Source organism: Dermochelys coriacea, chromosome 26, assembly GCF_009764565.3.
Source record: "Dermochelys coriacea isolate rDerCor1 chromosome 26, rDerCor1.pri.v4, whole genome shotgun sequence".
Taxonomy (NCBI): Eukaryota; Metazoa; Chordata; order Testudines; family Dermochelyidae; genus Dermochelys; species Dermochelys coriacea.
In genome coordinates, this window is record NC_050093.1 from 13,602,798 (window position 1) to 13,624,380 (window position 21,583).

General features: G+C 46.4%; 1 protein-coding gene across 2 annotated transcripts in view; it reads right to left on the reverse strand.

The window, feature by feature from the left end:
* Positions 1-613: 613 nt before the first annotated feature.
* ELMOD3 (ELMO domain containing 3) overlaps positions 614-21,583 on the reverse strand; it is a 32,416-nt gene continuing 11,446 nt past the window's right edge. For both annotated transcript variants that reach the window (XM_038384740.2, XM_043503165.1), the window contains exons 7-11: positions 21,061-21,183; positions 10,908-11,038; positions 9,681-9,757; positions 6,249-6,376; positions 614-4,387 (exon numbers count right to left, since the gene is read on the reverse strand). In XM_038384740.2, coding sequence (XP_038240668.1) covers positions 4,155-4,387; positions 6,249-6,376; positions 9,681-9,757; positions 10,908-11,038; positions 21,061-21,183 — 692 coding nt within the window. In that variant the 3' untranslated portion in view covers positions 614-4,154. The remainder of the gene's footprint in view (positions 4,388-6,248; positions 6,377-9,680; positions 9,758-10,907; positions 11,039-21,060; positions 21,184-21,583) is intronic.

Here is a 21,583-nt window from a genome sequence, read left to right on the forward strand (position 1 = left end):
CAGAGCGACCGAGTCCCTGGGGCTGTTTGCCACTCTTCCACTCTTATCGGAAGCACTGTTTGCTGGAGATGGGTGAAGTTGTGCTACTGTAATACGCCTAACATATAACAACTGGCTAGGATGAGGGGGAAGGTGCGTGTGGAATGTGTTTGGTCTACATCGGCCTCATTGATTGGGTTTGTGTGTGTGCGGCTCCTGGCTACTCTGCTTTATGCCAGGGCATTCCAGAATCATATGGGTGGGCAAAGGTGGCTTAAAGCCATTCCCCCGGGTGGTGCCTTTCTGAGCTGCACCCCTGCGAGGCACAGCACAGAATTCCAGTTCAGAATTCTAGCCCAAAGGGAATGAAAATAAACCAGGGTCTCAGGGCTCATGGGTGCCAAGCTGGCCATCATTCCCAGATCTCGTCCGCATTAACTGCCGTGGCCATTACTGCCTACGGGAGGGAGAGCTCACAGAGGGCCACAGACTCGCACCTCGAGGGGCGCCTTTTGTTTCCCTGCTGACTTGGTACTTGTTGGCAGTGGAAGGCCATTCCCTTTTCAGGCTGTGAGAGTGAAGCAGGAGTGTAAACAAACGCCAAGCCTGTCATCAGTAAGCACGGAGACGAGGAAACAGTACACCAACGGTTTATTGTAAAGTGCCTATCCGGTTACATTATTGTACACGGCCCCAAGGTAGTGGCACATCGTGTGGCACGCCACTGAGACCTGTATTTATGGAGCGTATCTGCATGCACCGCACTGCAGAGACAGAAAGATTTCCAAGCCAAAGCTATGAGACAATAGGCCTAGGTGCTATGCTAAAGAGGCACAAAGATTCAGCTGGAAAGGCAGTGGGAAAGGGCCCATCTAGGGATGGGGCCTCAGTAGAGTAGGAACACACTGGATTTCCATGAAGCACAAGGCAACTATGAAAGCAAACTACTTCCTCTGCCACTCAGGAGATGCATCCCCTAAGCAACATGCCCTGCACCCTGCAGGATCACAAAGACTGGACCACTGTATCCCCCTGCCTCTGCTGCAAAATGCATCTGCTACAATAAGCTGCTTATTCTAACTGGCCTTTTCATAGAGTTCAGGCTAGCTGGAAGCCCTCTCATCAGCCAGTGGACCTCTTACAGAACACTGGCCAGAGACCCTCACCTGGCCACACCTGCAGCAGAGGGGACTATTCTTCCCTGCTGTGCCAACTTGGGGTTGAACTGCAGCCTACAACAGGTCTGGACCCTACCTGCTGCTCCAACAGTGTAACACGCCATGGAAGAACTTCCCCAGTGCAGCACTACCATAAGCTGCTGCCCTCCCTTCCCTAGCCTGTTGGGAACAGGGCTGGGGAGAAGAGGAAGGCAGGTCTCTGCATGACAGGATCTTGGGCTGCAAATGCGAGCGACTGCTGGTTGATGTGACTTATGCAGAGACCATTTTGGCCACTGGAGCAGCTCAAAACTGTAGGGCTGCAGAGCTGACACTGAGCTATTTCCCTCCCCTCACCCCACCCCTGGGCTGTGCCTGCAGCCATGTGCCTGCACCGCCCAGAATTGCACCCCAAAACTTTTAGGAAGACATATGACCCTAGGGTATCATGGCCCCTGGGAAACTGTTCCTCTGGTTAATTATTATCCATTTAACCGCCTCTATGGTTCTTAATCCACTGTTAATAAATTACATTTTATTTCCAATTGGAACCGTACCTCCCCGACACCGGATATTCCCATGCTTTTGTCTATGAGATTAAGAGACTTCTACTCTCAGAAATCTTCTCCCCACATAGGTACTTATAGGCTGTGATCACATCAAAACCCTGGACTCCCCTGAAACATTGGGCAAGTCTCCAAGGGCCTGATTTTTAAAAGGCGTTCAGGTGCCTAGAGATGAAGATAGGAAGCTAGTGGGATTTTCAAAAGCACCTGGGCACCTAACTCCCTTTGAACTCGTGCTGATCAGTTGAGATAGTAACCTAAGGGAAACACCAAATAGCACAAGACTCGTGATAAAATCACGAGAGTTGGTAACTCTGGTGTTTCTGTGGAGCAAGCATTTTTGGGCAGGGACAAGTGTAAAGCTGACAAATCTGTTCTCTGTCAATCATTCAAAAATGTCTGAACAGGAATTCCCTGAAACTTTCCAGCAAATATTCACCTTTGAGCTGAGACCCAACCAGAGGCCCAAAGAACTTCGGAAATTTCCGAGCCCAAACAATACAGGGAATTCTCTTGTAATCATAACTCTAGTGTTACCATCCATGTATCCCATGGAGCTGCCCCTGGGGACAGCTCTCCCTGCCTTACTCTCTCAAGGTATGTCTACACGGCAACAACACACCCGCAGCTGGCTCACATCCGCTGGCTTGGGCTCGGGAGACTCAGGCTGCAGAGCTATACACTTGCAGTGTAGACGTTCAGACGTCTACACAGCAATTTTATAAACCTGCAGCCCGAGTCGGCTGACATGGGCCAGGTGTGGATGTTTTATTGCGGTGTATACCTCAAGCACGCTAAACCCAAAATCTGACTCTGGTTTGAGCCCAAACCCCCTTTCTGTTCACACACAGATCAGTATGACTCAGGTCAGCAGGCACTCGGGCCCCAGGTCCTCAGACCCTACTAAGGGAGGTGGTCCGACTGTGATTCAGATCCAATCCCTGTCATTGTGCAGTGTGGACACAGGTCAAGCTGCAGACCCAAATCAGGTGGTCTGTGTCATGCACTATGGACGCATTAGCACGGTTGTGAGACTCAGGTCCAGCAACTGTAAACCCAGGTTTACAATGCAGTGTGGAAGCTCAGGCATGGGCTTAGAAAAATAGAGTCCAAAAGCCTGCCTCCCACAGACCCATGTGTACAACACAGTGCAGATGTACCCTCGTAGGCTGGAGCATCCACCCGCAGCTATCCAGGTGGATGCCACGTACCTGAATGACCATGTCTCTCCTGTACTTTGCTCAAGAGTCAGGCGTGTCTGAACTGATAGCCAGTGGCAATGCTGGAAGCCAGGGGTCTGCGTCTCACTATTGCTCTCTCAGGCCCTAATCCAGACAGGTCTTGCCCATTCCGAGTTTCAGTAAAGCTCATCATTCTTTATTGAGACTCTGGATGAAGACTCCTGAGCAGATGCCCAGAAGGAGAAACAGGGACGGTAAGAATGGCATTAACCTGGAGTAGGGAAGCCCAAGCCGCAGGGGGCTTGAACTGTTCAGCCATCACATTACACTACGCACTACAGGGGAGAACATCTCACCGGCACATACAGCTGGACCTTACTGTGCAGTGATTGGGACAACACCCTTGGAGACTGGGTTCCATCCCCTGCTCTGCCACACACTTTCTGTGTGACCCTGGGCCTGTCACAAGTCTCTCTGGGCCTCAGGTACCTTCTGTAAGAAAGGGACAACAGCACTGCCCAGCCTGACGGGGGGGAGGGGGCGGGCGTGAGCATAAATACATTAAATATCGTGAGGTGCTCGGATGGTACAGCAATGGCCTATGATAGACAGACTGACAGACCAACCCCAGTTCCAGCACGTCTAGTGCTCAAAGCTGATGATCCCCTACAAACTGTGAGCCACATTCTCAGTGGGTGTCGTCAACGGAGACTCTGGGCCCATCTAGCCCGATGGCTGGAATAAAACAAACACCTCGCCAGCTTCGCATCTGCTACCCACTTGCTAACTCCCCCTAGGAGAATCCTAGCTGAAGGGAATACAGGCCTGCAGTTTGCTTCAATTGCTCACCTCCCTCAGGGTTCAGCAACAACAGCTTGGGCTTCTTAACGCCTCTCATGAACTGAAACCCTTGAGAACTGAAGCAGCTTTTTAGTCCCAGTACGTACAAGGGCCTCCCAGTCAATCCACACTTCAGTGGATTCAGGGCAAAAGCCCGCTACGGATGGGGACCATTTGCTTCCACCCATTCCAGCATCTACAATGAAGTAGCGTGTCTAGGTCTCCATTGCAAACTCCACCAGCTTCCCCCGGGCGTGTCCCACGACATCTGGCCGAGCGGCTTGGATACTACACTTACTCTAGAACCATCTCAGACCTCCCAGCCCTTCACAAGACGGGCAGGGGACTAGCAGCCACTAATGAGATCTGCCAACGGGAGCGTCTATCGGTGTCTTACAAGAATCTTCCCAGCCGGCGGTGTTGCCTTGGTTTCAGATCAGCCGGGCCTCTCCTTCCATCTCGACCTGTGGGTCGCACACTCCTGTGAAGTTTATCTCTTTGCTGCTGTTGCCGAAGGCAGAGTTGAGGTTGCGACTGAATACACTGTAGGAGGGAGAAGGCTGTTGAAAACCACCATCTATTACTGACACAGCTCTCCCACTCATGTAGATCTCCAAATATCTCAGAAGCTGCTTCGGTTTCTTTTTGGCAAATGCCTCCAGGTCTGGGAAAAGGGAGGGGAGAAAAAAATCTAGTATCAACATAAAAAGACATGACACTGGGATGGAGGAGGGGCAGACTGAGCCCCACGTGTTTTCTGGGGTAACACTATTCTGGTATATTTTTAAGCTTTACCCCTAGAGTTTGGTCCAGTGTCTCCTTAGGTATGTGCTTCACTTTCAGGACAGAGCACGTAACCACAATGGCTATGAAGGGCTGGAACTTGTAGCTATAAAACACTTTTGGAAAAATCATTTCCCCATTGTCCAAGCTTGGGATCTCACCCTGAAACCAAATGAAACACACCCATAACAGGATCATAACAGATGGGAAAGCCCCAGGGCTCCAGGGAAGAGCATAGACCACATGGGTGGGGATGGGGGAGAAACCCCAAACTATTTGTGAAAAGGAGTACTTGTGGCACCTTAGAGACTAACAAATTTATTTGAGCATAAGCTTTCGCGAGCTACAGCTCACTTCATCGGATGCGTTTGTGGTGACCCGAGCTTCACTTTTTGAAGATGTTTTTTCAGCCCTAATAAACACAACCATGTTGCTGCTCACCAGACAGGTTTTACCCTCTTTTTATTTTTTGCATCCAGAGATAAATAACCCTGCTGTGCCTCTGATTTGGTTTTTACAGAAAGAAAATCGGGTTGATTGCTGTAGCTAAGGCCCAATGCTACAACATATATAATTACATTAAAAATACGTTAAATTATTAATTAAGTTGTAAAGTCAAGCACAGAAAAGTTAAGAAATGGTTGAATTAAGGTCGCCCTGCGACACTTTAATTCAGCCCGCTTGTGTTGTAGACAGTATGATACAGTCTTTAATTACATGATTACATCCTATTTCTTCCACAGGACCCTGGCCTCACTCAGTGAATGGGCGGCTATTCAAGATTTCTTTTTATCCGATTCAGTGAATGCTGCAGGTCTAATTTGATGCACACCATTCCAACCCTGCAGGGAGCACACAATCGCTAATTTCCTCCTGGGGTTTTTTTGGGTGCTCATCACTTGTAATATCTGAATGCCTCACAAATATTCACCTCAGAAATGGTTGACCTATTAAAAAAAAAATTCAGCCCAAGGCAGAAACCTGGCTTGGAAAATTTCAGACCAAATGATTCAAGCTTGGTAAAGTCTTAACCAAATGAAAACAGGGTCTTATGATGGAAAGTGTTAAGCAACCTTAATCATAGGCCTCACTGCCAACTTGGCTTACAATTAAGGGTGAAACATTGAAATTTCACACCCACCTGATCACCCACACAAACATACCTGGCAGAAAACCACACAAGCAAGGACATGAGTTAACACTACACCTAAAATATATAATTGCTACTTCTCTACTCACATACACCTTCCACTGCGTCAGCCAGGTTACATCACCCCCTTAACTTTTCCCCTGCAGCTAGCGGCCAACCTCTGTATTTTGCAATCATGTAACACGCAGAGAGCCTTCTCTGTCCGAGCAGAGGAGCAGCCTAAAGCAGGGTGTAGTGAAGTCTTAGCATCACCCACCCCCCCCTCCATAACAAACACTACGTTTTCCAAAACGTATTCTTAAAAAGCCCTATCCCTAAAGAGCAGCCATTGTAATTACAACACATGATCAGAGGTGATTAGGTGGGGCTACAGACAATCCCACGTGACTATTAAAATCCCAGTTATCTCGGGTACAGTATCTTTTAAAGCCCAATGACTCTGAATGGAGAGTTAATAAAGACTCCCTCCTCTATGTCTAGCTTGGGTGTCGGCAGGCCAGTCTCTCATAAATGGTGTATGGAACAAGCAGCGTTTGTCCTGCATACCTTCAAGTTATTGTCCCTTGCTTAGAAAAGATGCAGGGAAACGCACCTTTTAGAACAAAGCCAGAGTCAGAAATTGTTTTCTGTTGTGTTTTCCAGATGACGTAGAGGCGCAGAGAGATGGCCACATACAAATCGTTCAGCACTGCAATGACCTGCTGTCTGCGGTTACACTCTCTGAAAGAGACAAGGATGGGAATGCTTATCTCTACCCTCTGCCTTCCCAGCAAATCCAGAGACACAAAGAGGGAAGAGCTACAGAAACACCGCCCTAGAGATTCACCTAAAAGAGAGATTTACACTAGCCAGAGACACGTTCCTGCATGGCCCTGCGAACACAGGGAGTTAATGAAGAAAACAAGTTTCCTCTTGAATGATAAGTGGTACAGTAGTTAGGATGGCTATTATTAAATCAGTCTAACTCTGTCCGTTATAACCCCCCTTTAGAACTGTTTATACCTTTGACAAACTTTAACCTTTCCAGCAGAAGTTTCCCATGCTTGGACGGTGCCGCTGATTAAAAAAAAATAAAAATAAAAAATCAAAGCTTAATTTTCAGCATCACAGGGACCGCCAGACTGAATCAGACCCAAAGCCCATCTAGCTCAGTTTCCTGACATGGACAATGGCAGCACCATGGATGCCTCGGAGGAAGGGGTAAGAACCCTGCAATAGCAGATGGGGGATGACGTGCCCCCACATTAGGTCTCACCCTGATCTCTAACAGAGATTGGCTTAAGTCCTGAAGCATGAGGGTTTTTTCCTCTTCCGATACTCTTTTTGCTGACATTTGCTAACTGCAACTCTGAGCACCACAGCTATACGTGGACCACAGCTCTCTGTTGGCCTGTCTGCAATGACGCCCAGGTTCCTTTCCTTTCCAGTGAATTTAGAATGCTGCCAAGTGTCTGAATCATAGCAACGTAGACCTTGAGAGGTCATCCAGCCTATCCCCCAATACTAAGGCAAGAATAAATGCATCTAGACCATCCCTGACCGATGTTTGTCTAAGCTGTTCTTAAAAACCTCCAACGACAGGGATTCTACAGCCTCCCTTGATAACCTATTCCAACATTAACTGCCCTCAGAGTTAGAAAGTGTTTTCCTAACTTCTAACCTAACGCTCCCTTGCTGCAGATTAAACCTATTGCTTTTTGTCCCCCCTTCAGTGGGCATAGAGAACAATTCATCACAGCGCTCTTTATAACAGCCCTTCATACATTTGAAGTCTGTTCTCATGTCCCCGTGCAGTATTGCCATAGCGGGGATCATTTCACCTTGAAGGGTCCCTTGAAATGTGTGTTAAGTACTTATGCTAAACCATCTGTTCCACCTTGTAGTTAGCTGTGATACTCTGAGTATATTTTCCCAGACCGAAGAAGAGCTCTGTTAAGCTCAGGAATTTGTCTCTCACCAACAGGAGTTGGTCCGATAAAAGACATTACCTGACCTACCTTGTCTCTCTCATGTCCCCACTCAGTCTTCTTTTCTCAAGATTAAACAGGCACAGGTTTTTAAACCTTTTCTCACAAGTCAGGTTTTCTAAACCTTTTACTATTTCTGTTGCCCTCTTCTGGGCTTTCTTCAATTTGTCCACATCTTTCTTAAAAAGTGTGGCACCCAGAATTGGACCCAATACTCCAGCTGAGGTTTTACCAGAGCTGAGTAGACAATTACCTCCTGTTGATACACTCCAGGAGGATATTAGCCTTTTTCACAACTTGATCATAGTATTGGCTCATACTCAATTATAATCCCCAGATCCTTTTTTGCAGTACTCACCACATAGCCAATTATTCCCCATTTTGTAGCTGTACATTTGATTTTTTCCTCTGTAAGTGCAGTACTTTCCACTTGTCTTTATTGAATTTTATCTTGTTGATTTCAGACCAATTCCCCAATTTGTTAAGGTCATTCTGTTCTCTATTCCTGTCCTTCAAAGTACATGCAAACCCTCCCAGCTTGATGGCATCTGCAAATTTTAAAAGCATTTCTCTACTCCATTATCAAAGTCTTTAATGAAAATGTTGAATAATATCAGACCCAGGACTGAACTATACAGGACTTCAGTACACACGTCCTCCCAGTTTGATTGTGAACCCTTGATAACTATTCTGAGGACAGTTTTTCAACCAGCTTTGCTCCCGCTGTATAGTAATTTCATTTAGATCACATTTCCCTAGTTTATAAGAGTGTCATGTAGGACTGTGTGAAAAGCCTCACTAAAATCAAGATATATCACATCTATTGCTTCCCCCCCCCACATCCACGAGGCCTGTAACTCTCTCAAAGAAGGAAATCAGGTTGGTTTGGCATTATTTGTTCTTGACAAATCCACGCTGTCTATCCCTTATAAACCTATAATCCTCAAGGTGCATAACTGATTGTTCAATTATTTGTTCCAGAGAAGTTAGGCTGACTGGTCTATACGGTCTCTTTGTTCCCCTTTTTAAAGATAGGTACTATGTTTGCTCTTCTCCAGTCCTCTGGGACCTCACCCATTCTCCAAATGTTCTCCAAGATAATTGCTAATGGTTCTGAGATTGCTTTAGCTAGTTCCCAGGGTGAATTTCAATGGGCCCAGCTGACTAGAACACATTAATTTATCTAAACATTCTTTAATCCATTCTTTCTCTATTGTGGCGTGTTCCTTCCCCCATGTGGTTAATATTAATTGTATTAAGTATCTGGTCAACAATTAACTTTTTCAGTGAAAACTGAAGCAAAATAGGCATTGAACAGCTCAGCCTTCCTGGTGTTGTCCATTATTAGCTCTCCTTCCCTGCTAAGTAGTGGACCTACATGTTCCTTCATCTTTCTCTTGCTCCTAAAGTACTTATAAAACCTCTTCTTCTTGACTCCTATATCCCTTGCTAGTTGTAACTCATTCTGTGGCTTTGCCTTTCTGATTTTATCCCTACCTCCAGGGTCAAATATTTCTTTGCATCTGTCAACATGGCAAATCATCTGCCATCATGATGCCCAAATTAAGTCCCACTGAAGTTCTCTGTAGTCCTCTCTGCATTTGACTAACCTAAATAACTAACTATACCAGAGCCTGGATATAACCCCAGTCCTGCAGTGCCCCAATTCTCCTCAGGATCAAGCCACATCAGATACTGGATCACACACTCATTTATGTATAAGAGTGCTAAATACATATACAGCCCTACGCTACCAACCTGTCTGAGCCAGAGACATAACCAATCCTTCAGCACATGCAATACCCTTAGATATACAACGCCTTTACTTCCAGATGCATAGCTAAGTAGAAAGTCCTTGCCTGCTTTACTGGGATACAACTCTTTCCTCTCTACATGTGCTCACATTTCAGGCCCGCCTGTACTATAAAGTAGCACCTCAAACCAAGTGATAATTGGGTCTCCTGGCATGGTGGTACATGAAGTGTAGATGAGCCTTTAGTAATGCAGCCTGGGGTCTACACATAGGGCTCTAGGGCCACAATGGGCCGTGAACTCACCGAGAAAGATGCTCTTCCCTCAGGGCCTGGATCACGATGCGAGTGATGTTTATAGACATGACACAGAAAGGGAAATTCTGGAAAAGAAACAGAATGAAATCAGTGATTCCACCCCTGTTCTCCTGGGTAAGACCCCTCTTCCCTCCAGCACCTGGACAATGCCCTTCCTTAGGTCTGTTATAGTTAGAGATGGGCCCAGATCTAAATCCTGGATATTGTAAATTCTTTGGGGCAGCAGCCGTCTTTTGGTTTGGTTTGTACAGCATCTACTACAGTGGGGCCCTGATCCATGACTGGGGCTCCTCGGCACTCTGGTGATATCAATAAATACGGATAGAGACTCGGGTCAGAGTTTGCAGCTCAAACCTATCTTTCCATTGGGCCAAACCCAATCAGCCCTGACCTGGAGTTTGGCTCCAGTTATTGAACCCACATTTTAATCTGAGAGTTTGGTTCCACCCATTCCCATTATGAAGATATAAAGTCTGGATCTGGATTAATAGATTCCTAGGCCAGAAGGGACCATTGTGGTCTTCTAGTCCGACCTCCTGTATAACATAGGCCATTGAATTCCCCCAAAATAATTCCTAGAGCAGATCTTTTAGGAAAAAACTTTCAATCCTGATTTAAAAATTGCACTGATGGAGAATCCACCACAGCCCTTGGTAAATTGTTCCAATGGTTAGTTACCCTCCCTGTTAAAAATTAGCGCCTTATTTCCAGTCTGAATTTGTCTAGGCTCAACTTCCAGCCATTGGATCAGGTTATAGCTTTGTCTGCTTGATTGAAGAGCCTATGACCAAACAGAGCTGGGGTTTGGTTCTGGGATATGATTTGGGGCGGTCTTTGATTAAAACATCTTCTCCCTCACCAAAACAAAATAAACAATGATGGGTGTATAACAAATGAAGGAAATTAACACGCACCATGGGGAACATTTTTATAAGTGAGAATTGTTTGGCTAATGGGACTAAAGTTTGGCTAAAGGGAGGCTGTGGAATTGACACCGTCAGATTTATTCAAGGTGCAGAGTAGCCAACGTCTATCAGGGCTGTGGAAAGACAGCACTATTGATCAGAAACTGGATGAAGCAGAGAATCTGGGATGTGAAAGAGTTTTCCTAGCAGCTAATCAAAAAGTAGGATTCCATGGTTACCTTTCCCTGAAGTTTAATTATAATAAATAAATACCAATCCAGAGTCAGAGTTGAAGACTAGAAGGACATGCCTGTGATTCATGCTGGGACAGCTTGAAAACATCTCGAGCTAGGGGTAACGTCCGAGAGTCCATTACAAAATATAGAATTTGCATTAACCCGAGCAATCCAGTCCCACGCAGGTCTGTCCCAGGATCCATACCTTTAATATAAAAACATACAGCCAGATAAGCCGTGCACGTTCCTGTCCTGAATCACTCAGTATATGCTCTCCCTGTCTTATTACGTGCCTGCTTTGGAGCATGATATATATTCTGACAAACTCTTTCCATTGCCAGTCCTTACAGTTGCTGAGAAATCCTCAAAAGTATCAACCACGCATTAACTGAGCCAGTGATACCCGCCTGAATTTGCAGTCAGCCTGCAACAACGGCTCTAAGTGGTGTGAACTGCCCATTCATCTCATGGAATTGGCATTTTCCCCCAATCTTGTCACTGAATTCTGCATTTCCACCATGGATTTCACCATTTTGCTGCAACTGGGCACCAAATATATTGTCTCCCTCGTCTGCCTGCAGCTGCTCTTGCTCTCCAGTTTTCACATCCAGCAGAAGTTAACTGGATGCCAAGGCAGGTTCCCTGCACTGCTCCATGGAGCCAGGCAGTAAAGGGGTCACAACCTCTCTCCTCTATCGATCCACCATTTGCAGACCAACTTTCCTCTCCAGTGGGCTCAGACTCAAGCACGCACCAGAATGCTTTTTAGCCACTTGATGCTTCAGAAGAGTTGCCACACCAGCTAGCAAAGGATTCTGGGATGTGCCTAAGGCCATTAAAAACAGGGAGTAGCGAGCCATTTGGAGACCAAATGGGGAAAAAGAGGGGTTCGTGCTTTGTTTGCTTTGTGTTTTTATGATGACTAATGAGGTGATTGCATTTTGTTGTTTGGTAGGCAGGATGCGAAGGCTTTTATTTTTTAAAAGCTTATTTTTTAGATTATAGAATTTAGCTCGTCTCCATCCTATCTAGCCTGGAAGACTCTGGATAACTGTAGATCATTTTTTATAAAAGAACCCACTAAATTCTTCAAGCAAAAGCTCGTGAGTTTACAAATTCAGAGGGCTGTTTTAGTAAACTGCAGAACGTTTGCGTGCCTGAATAAAAAACACTTGGAACCTTAACTCAGCTGTCCACGACAGCTAAAATCAGATTAATATGGGTACAATGAGCATTGCATATTACTTTATGGTTGTGAAATGTAGGTACTGACGAAGCGTCTGGAGCAAAAGCTGCAAACATTGGAGATGACATGCTTGGGCCATATCCTAGGCATGGCGAGGAGGGTAGATGATGACAGAATTATATCTGTAGAAGACTGAAAGTGACTACAATCATCAAAAGGTCCCAACTCCAACAATTGGGCCATCTTGCTAGAATGACCCTGTCGCAACTGCCTAAAATTGTTCTCTATGGAAGACTGCATAGAGAGAGTGTCATGGACATCCAAAAAGATAGTCGTGTCCCAGGAGGCTCAAAACAGACATGGGAAGAAGCTGTTCATAACCTTGGCCTACCCAACCTGGGCCAAACATCACATAGAGGAGACTGGCGCTGGAGGTGAATTTCCAGCTTGGGTAGACATGTGCACGCTAGTGCTGATCAAGCTCGCACACTAAAAATAGAGGCGCTCCCATGGTGGTGCAGGCAGCGAGACAGCCTAGCCCCCCGAATGCAATCCTGTCCGAGATCCTAGCCCATCCCACTGCCCGCACTGCCACTAAGCTGCCATTTGTAGCATGTTAGCAAGATCAACGCTCGCATGCACACGTTTACCCCCACAGGAAATTCCACCTCGAGCTGCCGTGCCGATGACCCCTGTGTGTGTGACTGTGACTAGTGAAAGCGGCCAAGCCTCGTAAAGACAGGGGGAAAACACTGACAGTACTCCGACTCTCAGATGTCGTCGACATTAAGGTCGGATCTGCTGCTGACAGTCAAGTCAAAGTAACTCCATCAACCAACAAACGTGCAACATGGCCGCCGATGTTCAGGAACACCTAGCAGCCAGGGCTCTATTGTACATACATACAAAGAGCAGGACCCTGCCCCACAGAGCTTCTAATCCAAGTACATGATGAGAGACAACGGGTGGATACACAGACAGATAAGGGAGCGCAAGGAAACAATAGTTAAAAGATGACCAGTGGTCTCAGCACACCAGCTGTCAAATTTTTTTTAGGCATCATGGCAGAGGAGAACGTGATGGAGGGATCTGATGGAAGTGGCTTTTCTGAATAGGCATAGGGAGCCCCTCACGCACGCGAGCAATACGAGAGAGAGTCCCAAGGTGCTTGTTGGAAAACGTCACAGATGAGCAATAAAAGCTAGCATCATTAGCAAAGCAGAGGCGTGATGAACACGTTGATACCAGATAGAAGACAGTGGCTGGTTAGGTATAAGGGAAGACAAGTAGTTTGTGTTTGACTGGATGAAGAAGGGGCAGCCAGGGGTGGGACACAGAGAGGAGCGATGCAGTCAATGTGACAAGCCACAAAAGCGATCTTTACAGCAGTGTTTTGAAGTGGGGGAAAGATGGGAGATACCAAGGCCAGAGAGAGGAGGAGATTACAGCTGATGATGTGAGACAATGAGAGTTTTACCTGTGTGGGTGGATAAGAAAGGCCACCCACACAGCCTGAAGGTGAAGATCTAGAGAAGTGGCCAAGTTGACGATGACATCCAGGTTACAGGTCTGAGAAGCAGGGAGAATGGTGGGGTTGTCCACAAGGGAAACGCAGGGAATAGAGAGGACACGTGGGTAAGATTAGAAGCTCTGTTTTGGTCATAAAGAAAAGGAGTACTTGTGGCACCTTAGAGACTAACAAATTTATTAGAGCATAAGCTTTCGTGAGCTACAGCTCACTTCATCGGATGCATTTGGTGGAAAAAACAGAGGAGAGATTTATATATACACACACAGAGAACATGAAACAATGGGTTTATCATACACACTGTAAGGAGAGTGATCACTTAAGATAAGCCATCACCAGCAGCAGGGGGGGGGAAAGGAGGAAAACCTTCCATGGTGACAAGCAGGTAGGCTAATTCCAGCAGTTAACAAGAATATCAGAGGCACAGTGGGGGGTGGGGTGGGGGGGAGAAATACCATGGGGAAATAGTTTTACTTTGTGTAATGACTCATCCATTCCCAGTCTCTATTCAAGCCTAAGTTAATTGTATCCAGTTTGCAAATTAATTCCAATTCAGCAGTCTCTCGTTGGAGTCTGTTTTTGAAGCTTTTTTGTTGAAGGATAGCCACTCTTAGGTCTGTGGTCGAGTGACCAGAGAGATTGAAGTGTTCTCCAACTGGTTTTTGAATGTTATAATTCTTGACGTCTGATTTGTGTCCATTCATTCTTTTACGTAGAGACTGTCCAGTTTGGCCAATGTACATGGCAGAGGGGCATTGCTGGCACATGATGCCATATATCACATTGGTAGATGCGCAGGTGAACGAGCCTCTGATAGTGTGGCTGATGTGATTAGGCCCTATGATGGTATCCCCTGAATAGATATGTGGACAGAGTTGGCAACGGGCTTTGTTGCAAGGATAGGTTCCTGGGTTAGTGGTTCTGTTGTGTGGTGTGTGGTTGCTGGTGAGGTCATGTTGAACTTAAGCTAATGACTGGACATCCACAAGGAGATGTCAGAGAAAGGCCAAAGTTTTCATCTGGACAGAAGGAGGCAGATCTGGAGCGAAGAGGTATATCTGAGGGTCATCAGCATAGAGATGGTAGCTGAAGCTATGCTTGTGAATGAGATCACCCAGAGACAAGGTGTAGAGGGAGAAGAGGAGGGAACCAAGAACAGAGAATTGTGGAACCCCTATAAAAAGTTGAACAGGGGAGGAGGAGGAGGAGGATCTTCCAAAGGACATGTTGAAAGACCAATTAGAGAGGGAGGAGAACCAGGAGAGGACCAAGTTCTGGAAATCAAGGGAGGACAAGGTTTCAAGAGGTTTGAGGAAAACTTTCTCCTGGGAACTATGATTAGCATATGCAAATAGGCAGATATAACTACAGAAGAAGCAGAAGCATCAATCCCTGTTTCTCATCATCAATGTTCTACATCTCTCCTGTCCACCGCTTTCCATCCTCCTTTCCAGCCACAGCAAGGACCTGTCATGGTCTTCCCTGCCTGTCACCCACTACCTACCCCTGTTTTGGTTCAGCCAACCCTCCTCACACTACCACCATGCTAGAGATGCAATGCTGATTAGTCCCATCCTGTCCTACTCAAGTTCACCCACTTTCAGGTAATGGAAATTAGTCCATAAGAACAGAAGCAGTACAGCCTAGTGGAGAGAGAACTGGACAAACTCAAGAGACTTGGGTTCTAGTCCCAGTTCTGCAAGTGGCCTGCAGGGTGACCATGGGCAAGTCACTGCACCGCTCTCTGCCTCAGTTTCCCCAGCTGTAAAATGAGGCTAAAGATGACCTTCTTTGTAAAGCACCTGAAGATCTCTGGATGAAAAACACTATATGAGAGCATGTTATTAGTATTATTATGTAACCAAGGACAAACAGACTGCAAGGAGTTTAAGTATAAAAACAAAAGCATTTTTTATTGCAAGAGCACAAGACACAAGCTCGTTTAGGGCACGCAGTATCCGCTAAGCCTGTGCCAAACATCAGCATCTACACAGTACAAGACAGCAAAGAAATTCGTAGCATCTTCTCCTGAAAACAAAAACCCCATGGCAGTTTCCCTGGTGTTACTTTATAGCACAGAACAGCAGGCAAATGTATTTACAGTATTGAACAGGCATCTATGGTTCTGAAGGGACAGCAGAATAAGCGGTCTCCATTCTCTCCTTAAACACATTTCAACCCCCACCCCCAAAAGCAGAACACAGGGGCCAGAGGATGGATACCTCCCAAAGAATCTGAAATTTTAAAAAAGGATCAAAGAGCATTTTAGGCTTGTAGCATGAAAAGGAATCCATGTCTGCCAGTAGATCCTGGCTTACAAAGCCAGGAAAGCAAACAAGACTAAAGAAAATTAACTGGCCACTCAAACCAATATCAGGGAGTTAATCTCTGAATTCAAGGCAGTGAGAACTAATTTGCTCTCAGCAAGTACAACTAATGGAAGCGCAACATGCAAATTAGCTACAGAGGAAGTGTGAGGATTGGTGAGTTGGGCAACTGTTAAGTGACATCGGCGCTAAGTTGTTTACCTTAGGATACATCTACACCACAAACTTCGGCCAACTCAAATTATGCTGGCATAAAGCTGCTGCAGTTAGTCTACTCCTTGTGCGCGTGTATACTTGACTCCTTGTGTCAGCGATGTTCATACTCACCAGGAGTGCTTGTGTCAACGCACAGTGAGGTGCACCATGGGTAGGTATCTCAGTTTGCAAATCACCACCTTTCAACACACTGTCTTTTGGGAGATTTTGGTAATTCACGGTGAGGTAGAAACAAGTCACACAGGGGTGGCCAGGAACAAAGGATCAGCTTCCCAGCATGCAACTTTCGCCATCCCAGAATGTCATCCATATCCCATCATTTTCATGCCTTTTTTAAAACTCCCAGGAACCCACGTGGCTCTCCTCACTGTCCACTATCTCTGACATAAGTGTGGAGCCTGTACAGCTCTGCATTATTGTCATGAGAGTTGCATGCACAGGGTACACAATCCTCTGGTATTTGCAGAGAGGCAAGAAGAATTGAATCAGCAGGGAACATGAAGCTTTCACGGACAACAGATAGCTGTGGGACACAATGAAAGCCAATTCAAGGTGATTACTGACATTCACTGAGCAGCTGTAGAAAGTGGAGTGCCGTTTCTGGGCTCAAAAAACAGGCACAGATTGGCGGGATCGCATCATAATGCAGGGGTTTTTTTTAATAGAATGAGTAATGACTGCAGAACTTTTTGCTGCAAAAAGCCATATTCCTGGATCTGTGTGCCACTCTCACACCAGCCTTCCAGCGACACCAAACTGAGACCTGCACTGACAGTGGAGAAGCAAGTGGCAATAACACTGTGGAAACTTGCAATGCCGGATTTCTACAGGCCAGTGGGAAAATCATTCTGCAGCTGGAAAATCCAGAGGGCCGTTGTCATGCACGTATGCAGGGCCATGAACTGTCTCCTACTATGCAGGACTGTGACTCTCAGCAACGTGCAGGGCATAGTGGATGGATTTGTGGCAACTGAGTTCCTGAACTGTTGTGCAGCAATAGCCAGCACACATATCCCTATTTTGGCACCAGCACACCTGGCCACAGGGTGTATCAACAGAAAGGGTTATTTTTCTATGGTTAAGCAAGCACTGGCTGATCACTAGAAACACTTCATTGACATCCATGTTGGCTGGTCAGGGAAGGTGCATGACGCTTGCATCTTTAAGAACACAAAGCTATTCAGAAAGCTGCAAGCAGGGACTTTCTTTCATAATCAGCAGATTACTATTGGCGAAGCTGAAATGCCCATAGTGATCCTGGAGGACCCAGCCTACCCTTGCTCATAAAGCCATACACTGGCCACCTTGGCAGCACCAAAGATAAGATTCAACTGCCAGCTCAGCTGGTGCAGAATGACAGCAGAATGGGTTTTCGGTAAGTTGAAGGACACTGGCGTTGTTTACTCACCCGATTGGATCTCAGTGAGAAAAATATCCCAGGGGTTATAGCTGCCTGCTGTGTCCTGCATACTATCTGTGAGGCAAAGGGAGAAACAATGCCGCCAGGGTGGAGGGTGGATGTGGAGCAGCTGTCTGCTGAATTTGAACAGTCAGACACGAGGGCTATTAGAAGTGCTCAACATGGAGCTATACAGCTGAAGGCGGCCTTGAAAGAACCTTTTGCCAGTAAGCCACAATAATGCATTGTGATGGACTGTGCTCTACCTGGCCCTGCAGTTTTGGGGCCTGTTAGGTGTACACCCATGACTAGAACACTGTTGAGGCACCTATTAATTTTGCGGTGCTTGCTGTACATTTATGATTATTACACTGTGTTTGTCACTGATCCTATGAGTTGTGTCACACTGTACAAAGTAAGTGGGTGCTTTCAGTACTGCTAGGCATTCTGCAGCGCATGTTGGGAACTAACAAAGATGAATTATTATCCAAAAAATATAATTTTATTCAGTAACAAACCAGTGCAAAAAAAAATCTGTGCAATTTAAAAGCACGTACATTAAAACCCTAATAAATTAACAGAACAGAACTTAACAAGGAGAAAGAACATTCCTGTCCATTTTGGCTACACATACAGCAACTGTGGCTCTCACAGGCCAGTGTATGTGAAGCTGTTGTCCTTACTGTCCGTTGGTGTAAAGCGGTAGGGGTAGGGATGCAGCCCCTGATGCCCGGTGGAATGTTTGGGGCAGGGGAGAATGTAGGGAAGTGCTCCTTCTCCAAGGGATTCAGAGGGAGGCGAGCCCATTATTGTTGAACCTGTAGGTCCACAAGTGTCTGCAGCATCTGTGTTTGCTGCCAGAGAAGCCCCATTATGTCCTGGTGCATCTCCCTCTCCTTTGCCTGTTGGGATTCCTGGATCTCTCTCCTGTCCACTCTTTCCCTCTCCTTAAAGCCTGCAATATTCACCCTCCAGGCCCTCTGCTCACAGTCTGATGCAGCACTGGCTTGCAGGATCTCACTGAACATATCATCCCGAGTCCTCCTCTTTGTCCTCATTTGCTTCAAGCATTCTGCAGGTGTGGAGGGGGAATCCTTCAAGGCCACGGCAGCGGCTATAGATAAAGCACACAGAGATACCGTCGTTGGCATAGTCACAACGGAAAGCAAAAGTTAAGGTTCAGAACTCCTTTCCCTTGCTCCCCTAAAGTTTTAAACATTGACACTTCTGCTTCGGAGTGCTTGTGCCCAGCGCCATTCACAGCACCAGCTGTGGTTACTATGGCCCACAAGGGGCGAGGGAAATTAGGAGGGAATTGCTTGGTTGCATGAAACTAGGAGTACAGGGCACTGGTGCTGAATACCAGCAGCATTTTCCACAGGCGGTGGTGATTTTAGCTGACATCTCACTCCTGAGGATAACAAAGGCACAGAAAACACAGCTGCGGCTGATGTCCCAGAGCTGCCTGAGCCCGTATGCCACTAGCCTGTTTACTGCAATGGTGCCTGCTGCAGTTATCGCCAATCGGCATGGGAAAGTGTCCTACAGCAGAGGAAAAAAGGCTGCCATACTAGAAACCTTTGGGAGAGGACTGCAGATACCTCCATGGAAATTTCATCAAGATCTCTCAGGAAGATTCAACAACCATCCCTGTATACATGAAACAAACTGTTATGCATGGCACCCTACACCTAACTCCACAGAGGAATGAAGAGCCAATAACTACCTCTCTTGGTTGTTTGGCTACCTCTTCTGGTAAGAATAAACAAAAAGGTGATAGCGGTGTCCTGCTAAGTTGGGAGCATTATCGGTACATCGTTGTAACGTGAAATACATTTACACACTTACCCGAGGTTCCTTCCCCAGCATTGGGTCACCCATGTGCAAGTGCCAGGACTGACTGGACTGTGTGGGCATCTCACAGGTCCTGAATTGTGGCATAGCTGGACCCTGCTGGTTGCATGTCTCCCATCCTCCTCCTCGCTATTCATGGCAGGGGTCTGTGTCTCAGGCTCCTCAGCAGTACCTATAGTGGTCTGTGAGGTGGTGGTAGGTTCTCCACCAAGTATGGCATGCAGCTCTTTGTAAAAGCAGCAGGTCTGTGGCTCCTCACTAGATTGACCGTTGGCCTCTCTGCACTTCTGGTTTGCCTGCTGCGGTTCCTTCACTTTCACGCAGCACTGCTGCTGGTCCCTGTCGTACCCCTTCTCCTGCATCCCCTTGCAATCTGCTCAGAGATCTCCACATTTCTTCAGCTGGTCCATAGCTGTGCCCGCACAGCCTTTTCTCTCCACAGTCCCAGGAGATCCAATATCTACTCCAGGCCAGAGCGTGTCTGGAGCGCATAGCCAGCATGGGTGGCTGGGCAGTTGCTCTCAACAGTGGAGAGCTGCTAGGTGTGGTCATCGCACTGGACAATCAGGAAAAGGCATTCAATTAAGGTGCTAGGAAAGCCGGCCCTCTGGTCTCTCTGACCCCTGGCAGTGGAGTTCACAATTGTGACCAGAGCAGTGAGGGTCAAGAATTGTTGGACAGCTGCTAGAGGGCTGTTAGGTTTGACATAGGTAATGCCGTGTCTACACTCACATGGCATCAACCTCGGTTAATTGACCAGGGCTCAACACAGCTCAGGGAAGTAATGTTACAAAGGGCGCTCACCTCGGTAGGAACTAAATTTAAGTGTAGACACATGCACAACTAGGTGAGTGCACGATGGCTTACATCAACCTAACTTTGTAGCATAGACCAGCCCTTTGTCTGTCCATATTCCATATAATCATAGCAATTAGATACAACAATCATTAACAACTTTCCTTAATTACAACTTAATTTCTTCAAACGCAGGCTATGCACAAGAGTTTTATTAACTTTTAACTATGTGGAGAGTTTGAAGAGTCTGTGTTATTCCGTTGTTAAACTCATTCCAGACAAAGAAAAGACTGACATGTTAAATTTCTTAAAGAATCCAGTTTTTAATACAAGTGCAATTCTAATTAATGGATTTATTTGTAACATCTCAGAAAATTGTTCTGTAGCTGAAGATAAGTGCTGTATTTTTTTAATACACAAAACAGAGGTTGAATCCCACTTTATATGCAAACTGAAATGCAGCCTTAGCTATGGAGTTGCACTGGTGCCTCTCTACTAAATCAACCCTCAGAAAGGGCATTTTATTCAGAGATCACCAACCAACAAGCAGCTGTGGCCAACCAGGTACACATGGTGAACCAGCTATGTCAGTGGCATCTCACTGGGCCAGCAGTCATTGGGAAATTAGTAGCTATGCCAGTAGCGGCAGCAGAAACTGGCATCTGACTGTCCAGTTGTCACACCAATGACAGCTGGCTGAGATAGCAACAGATGCCAGATCAGCAGCTGCAAAAAAAAAAAAAAAAAAAAACACCACAACCACCCAGTGAAGAGCAGCTGCAGGGGGATGGAGGTAACAAACCCAGAATCCTTTAAATCAGTGTTGGGTCACTTCAGCCACAGGGCCGGAGTGATAGTTGGGGACCCCACCCTCAAAGTTCTGCACTACAGAGCCCACCCTCTCCTCACTGCCTCACCATACCTTGAAAGCCCAGCTCTTCCCAGTGGGCTCCATAGCGGGGACAATCGAATCTGGAGCCTGTTAGTTTCTTGTAGATGGTCTGCAGGATCCTCATGTGCACTCTCTCATTATTATCCAAGCCACCTGTATGGAAAACACCAATCATCCCTCTGTGACATTGAGCATCCCTCTTTTCTAATGCATCAACCTGGAGACATGGCAAAAAACCAAAACCCCAAACCCTGCAGGTTAAATGGATTCACAGAAGAACTAGACATTATGTGGATACCAGGAACATCAAGCAGGAAAAAAAAACAGGAGCTCTGAGAGGGATGGAAACCTCCAAGTTTCAGAGCACAAGCCAATCCTCATACTGCACAGCATTAGAAAGAGTCTTTCTTGGTAGGTAGGTTAACAGCCTGGTGCAGGGGTTCTTTGCACCTTCCTATGACACAGCTGATGCTGGACACTGAAAAAGAGATACTGCACAACAGAACTCCCCAGTAAGGGTAAAGAGCCTCTGTGCAGGAAACAGAACTTTCTC